At 38.3% G+C, this 5,000-nt stretch overlaps 1 protein-coding gene across 1 annotated transcript in view; it reads left to right on the forward strand.

The window, feature by feature from the left end:
• LOC138012425 (ATP-dependent RNA helicase DHX8-like) overlaps nucleotides 1-5,000 on the forward strand; it is a 220,691-nt gene that overhangs the window by 48,390 nt on the left and 167,301 nt on the right. Inside the window, exons 5-6 of the mRNA XM_068859193.1 lie at nucleotides 2,105-2,149; nucleotides 3,838-3,887. Of these exons, the coding sequence (XP_068715294.1) occupies nucleotides 2,105-2,149; nucleotides 3,838-3,887 (95 nt within the window). The remainder of the gene's footprint in view (nucleotides 1-2,104; nucleotides 2,150-3,837; nucleotides 3,888-5,000) is intronic.

Raw genomic sequence — 5,000 nt, forward strand, 5'->3', positions numbered from 1 at the left:
CGGACAGCACTTTGGGACACTCTCATGTCGAGTATTCTTGACATTCACAGTGGGAGTCACATAATCCTATGTCGAGTATACTCGACAACAACAGTGAAAGAGTTAATTAAGGGAGGCAATTGTACAGGGAAGACATGAAAAAAAAAAAAAGACTACCAGTAACTTTGGTTATGATTGTTTTTTGCCGCGTTAAGAGAGTAATGTTACCGATTGAATAACCTTTTTCCTAGTTGCAAATTCGTTAGTCCTTACTTGGTTATCCAAAGAAGCAAGCAAGACGTTCAGGCTGAAACATGTCAAAGTCAACGAAAAACACACTTCACCGGCGGCTATGAGATAAATTAAGAGGACTGGTTGGATCACAAGAATGTTCCTCTTAATGTGCCAAACTTAATCTTCAGAGGGAATTTATTATTTTTTCACGTGTGACCACATTGTCACATTTGCAGTGCTTATGTCTCTTTAAGCCGCATGTTATTTAGTACATAGATTTAGCCAAGCCTAAAAGCAGAGCTCACTGGTTATGTATAGGAAATCGTATGAACAATTACCGGTATACGCAATTATTGCTGCATTAGGCCAACACTACGACACAATCGAGTAAAGGTGAAAAAATTCATTCGAGTTAATACAGCTGTTAATTACAGCTTCATTTTTACAACTGATTTGACACAAAACCTCTGTACAAAACTATGAGCGCTTTTTAGTGTTGGCGGCTAGCAGGGTGGCCCAGAATAGGCAAATCTGCAAAAGTACTAAGGAAATATTGAAGAGTGAATTTAGGTCAAAGAATAAAACTGGCCAGTAAAAGTTTATACTTAACAGATAGCTTCATCACTCTACGCTCTTTATGCCAAGAATTGGCTCATTTGGGCCTTCTATATGGATAAAATATAAACTTGAATATTTAAACCATTTAATTCAAGAAGCCGTAAACGAACACATTTTCGGGGAAACCTCCCTTCATGTCACCTCGACATGCTCACAGTATATAGTAACTGTAAACTCAAAACTCGGCTGAAAGAAGGACAAGGAATCAAGCTACCTTTGGAAAAAATAATATTGCTTTTTATTGAGATTCATTTGTGGGCGAAAAAAAAAACATTGCACAAAAAGTGGCCAAGAACTGGGCCCCATACTGTAGTCAGGTGAGAAAGCAGAGAGGCAATTCATGTCACACTGTACTTGAGCTTTTAAGGCGTGTGAATGCTATCACACATGATTTTTTAGCGCACAACCAAAAATTTAGTTGCATGTGTGACCATTTATGTGGTCGTTAACTTTGAGCTCTGTATACTCCTTGTGAATTTTAACTGAACGTTTTTCAGGTTCAACATTATTTCCGTATGCGCCAAGGGGTTTCCTTTTCAAACGAGCATGAGCAAGTCCCACACCATTTGTTTTGCTTACTACTTTGTAATAGTGCTTCCATCTCATCAATTCCAATGTACAACTGAGAATTTTTCATTCTTACATTACAATGTTCTTGACCTGCTCTAAAAGAAATATTTAAGCCAAAACCCATACCAAAGTATTTCTTAAAACTTCAGGATTATATGGTTCCCCAAATAACCATGCTTCCCAAAATATTTTTTTCCACTTTTGGAAATAATCTTAGCCGTTTTGAATTCTAGATCAACTCCTGTAGTAGCCCTTTGTTTCATTTGGTAATTGAATGCAGAATTCGAATTTCGGAAAGTACAGCTCTTTTTATGAACAAGTCAGGGTTAGTATATTTCTCTTACACTCAATCTGCAAGTACTGTATAGGCTTGCATACAGTAAATCATTTCATACAATGTCTTTCTAGGGTAATTCTTCTTGTCTTTCTTCCTGCACTTCATTATAAACTTTCCTAGAACATCATTGAGCTCCATATCAGACATACTTGACAGTGCCTCATCATACATGGGCTCCCCACTGAAGATAAGGCTCTTTTCTAATGCTAATCGTTGATACTCTAAGGACCTAGCACCATTTCCTCCAACCATTTTCAGCGGCCAAGCTTCTTTGAAATTCCACACATAATTATGTGCACTCAGAGGAAAAGGTTTGCATTTACATATAATATAGCTTCTAATCATACACCAGTTTTGTTTCATTAGAGCCAGGAAGAGGATGAAAAAGTGGCCTCGTTTGCTCTTGGTGAGGTAAGAAATAAATGACCCTTTATCTTGCTCCTTCTGTAAAAGTCTACTGCATGCATGCCAATGGCACTTATGGGAGTCTAGTTGGGATCAATACAGAGGTGAAGATTAACAAGTGCAAATAAGCTCCTCTCCATTTCCATGTTACAAGAACAATAACATTTATGGTAAGCCTTGTAAGTCTAGCCTCAAAGGAGACTTCCATTTTATTTATTGAAGTTCTAGTCATTTTTGGCAAAAGCATTTTGTCATTATAATTAGTGAAGGCGACGGTGATGGTGAAATGTAAACCTTGGTAAATGAATGATGAAAGGTGATGGGGACTTGGGGATGCTGGGAAAAAAGATTGTGTGGTTGCTTTGCTGGAGACAAACCAATAACCTTTCAGTTACTAGTTTCGATGCCCTACCACTGAGTTATAGGGGATCAACAAGCTTGTACCACTTTATTGCTAGGACTGGAAATTGTCTAGTACATTCTCACAATTGTAGGAAAGGATACGGTGAAATTTGTTACCTCAGTGAATGAATTAGTAATCAGAAGGTCTTAGGTTTGAATCTGGATGCATGCAACTCTGAGTCGTCATAAAAATAAATAAGTACTTCGTTTTTTGCTTGTTTTGAGGTATACATTATTAAGCAGTTTTGAATATAACTAACAGGGCCAGAAAAGTTAAAAATTCAACTTGCCCATCAGACAAGCAAACTTCATGACCCACTTGTCCAATGCATCTACATCTTTTGGGAGTTAAAAATCTTGATACCTGCCATTTTTATTTAATTGAATGAGCTCGCCTTGGGGGCAAGTAGCTTGCCCAAGTAGGGCTTTCTCAAGCCCTGTAACACTTAAATGGAACAAGGGCTACGGATTGCCCATAATTATTCTGAAAGGTTTTCCAAGGAAAATGGTAAGCTGTATACAGTACCTTTACATGTTCAAAAAGTGGTGGAAGACGTTCTTGCACTGTAAGAACAAGCTTGCTGATGCAAGAACTGAAAATACCACGTTCTTGAAATTTATCCGCAAGAACATTCAAAAGCTGACAAAGCTAACTGCAAGAAGTTAGCAGGTTCCACGGCAAGAGTAGATGACTATACCCATCCCGGTGTCGCTTGTGTGACCCGTGGAGACCAGTAGTCAGATAAAGTATGATGGTTGTGAATGGAATATAAACAGATTGAGTTAATAAATGAAAGATAGAAGTGATCCTTGCACTTATCTGGACAATTGCCTCTTGTAGACGTGAGACCCTACATTCTAGCAATTCAGGTGGCTTCAAGGGGATGAAAACCCACGACCTCTGCAATTAATGCTGTTGCAAAGCTATATGAACTGACCTATGAAGCCATGATGTTTTTTGGTCCTCTTCCAATTACCCTGCTAGACCCAAGAATGTTGATTTTGTCTCTGGGAATCATTAAAGTTTCAGTTAAAAGATTCAGGTTTCATGCCTCTTCAATAGTACACTAGCTCAGTGTGTGATAGTGATGGGGGATCATTCCTTGAACCAATTGACCATTTTACAGTTCTACGCTCAGTTACCAGGCCTTTGAATAAGAGTGAGGCTTGAGTTGACCTTGTTTTGATACAAACCTCACTGCTTTTCTTATGTAATGGAACTCGTTAACATTACAGTAAGAAAAGCAGAGAGTTGAGATTGTTTTCATAATATACAATGTCTTTGCTTTTAGCTAGAAGCTCTAATGTCCAAGGCAAAGCATTCTTCATTGAAAGCTAGCAGGTAATAACTAGCAACAGAGTCTTAGCAGTTATTGATTTGGGAGTAAAATGCCTTTTGATTTGAATAGTTCGAAGTTTTCCTTTTTCAGTACCCCTATTACATGTGGGTTGTAACCCTCTTGTTGTTGTATTTGTGCATCAAAAAGTTGCTAATAATTTGTTGACAGCATGAGTATACAGTGTTACATTTGCATATATTTTCTTGACAATACAACTTTAGAATGGAATTTTAGCTGCTGTTTGCAAATCTATTAATCACAGAGGCAGGCCCTTTTTGTTATGTTTTCTTGTAAAATGGCAATGTTATCAAAGTGGTTTTCCATTACTGTTCTATCAGCAGTCTATCAGACCATGGCTATCCATTTCATAACATCTTTCCCTCTACTCGGTTATGACTTCAATCCCACCCTGCAGGTACAGTGCACAGTGTAATTTCACAGCAGATATGATCAGCAAAAATGAGGTTTTTAAACTGCTTGTTTGGAGTGGTGCTGTACCTTGCCCTCGATTATTTGGGGTACTTGTAACACCTTAGTAAACACGACTCCAGGGATTAAAAAGTGCTTCACCCAGAGATTTCCCATTAAGCAGTCACCCTCGGGAAATAGCCAGATGACCCCTTAATAGAGGTTGACCGGTAATTGAGGTTTCCTAAAATCAAACCCGTAATGTGGCAGAAATTGACCAGGGGCCCGTTTCTTGAAGGTCCTGAAAAGCTGCAGCAAAATCTCAAACCTTTCATATCTGTTTTATGCGCATTCATACCAGACGTTTTAGGTGTATACACCTCTCTGTCTTTAAATACTAATCAACTTATTTAAATTTATTGTTGGCAACAACAGTAATGCAAAATTTGATAACAGTATTTGCATACATGTACGATTATCAGTTTGAAGGTGACAGCTTTTCTTGTGGGTGGCTGTAACAGAAACTGATAAAAGAGGAATTCAACTTGTGTGCCGGTTGACCCGGCCACCGCAAAGACGTGTATTTTTACACAGACAATGCTTAGGTTATGTTTGATGAGCTGGGAAGGAAAGTGGACATGCTTCGCTTATCTTCCTGTCCAAAAGTATGCCTTTTATGGAATGTTATCCTACAATAAGGTGACCGT

Source organism: Montipora foliosa, chromosome 8, assembly GCF_036669935.1.
Source record: "Montipora foliosa isolate CH-2021 chromosome 8, ASM3666993v2, whole genome shotgun sequence".
NCBI lineage: Eukaryota > Metazoa > Cnidaria > Anthozoa > Scleractinia > Acroporidae > Montipora > Montipora foliosa.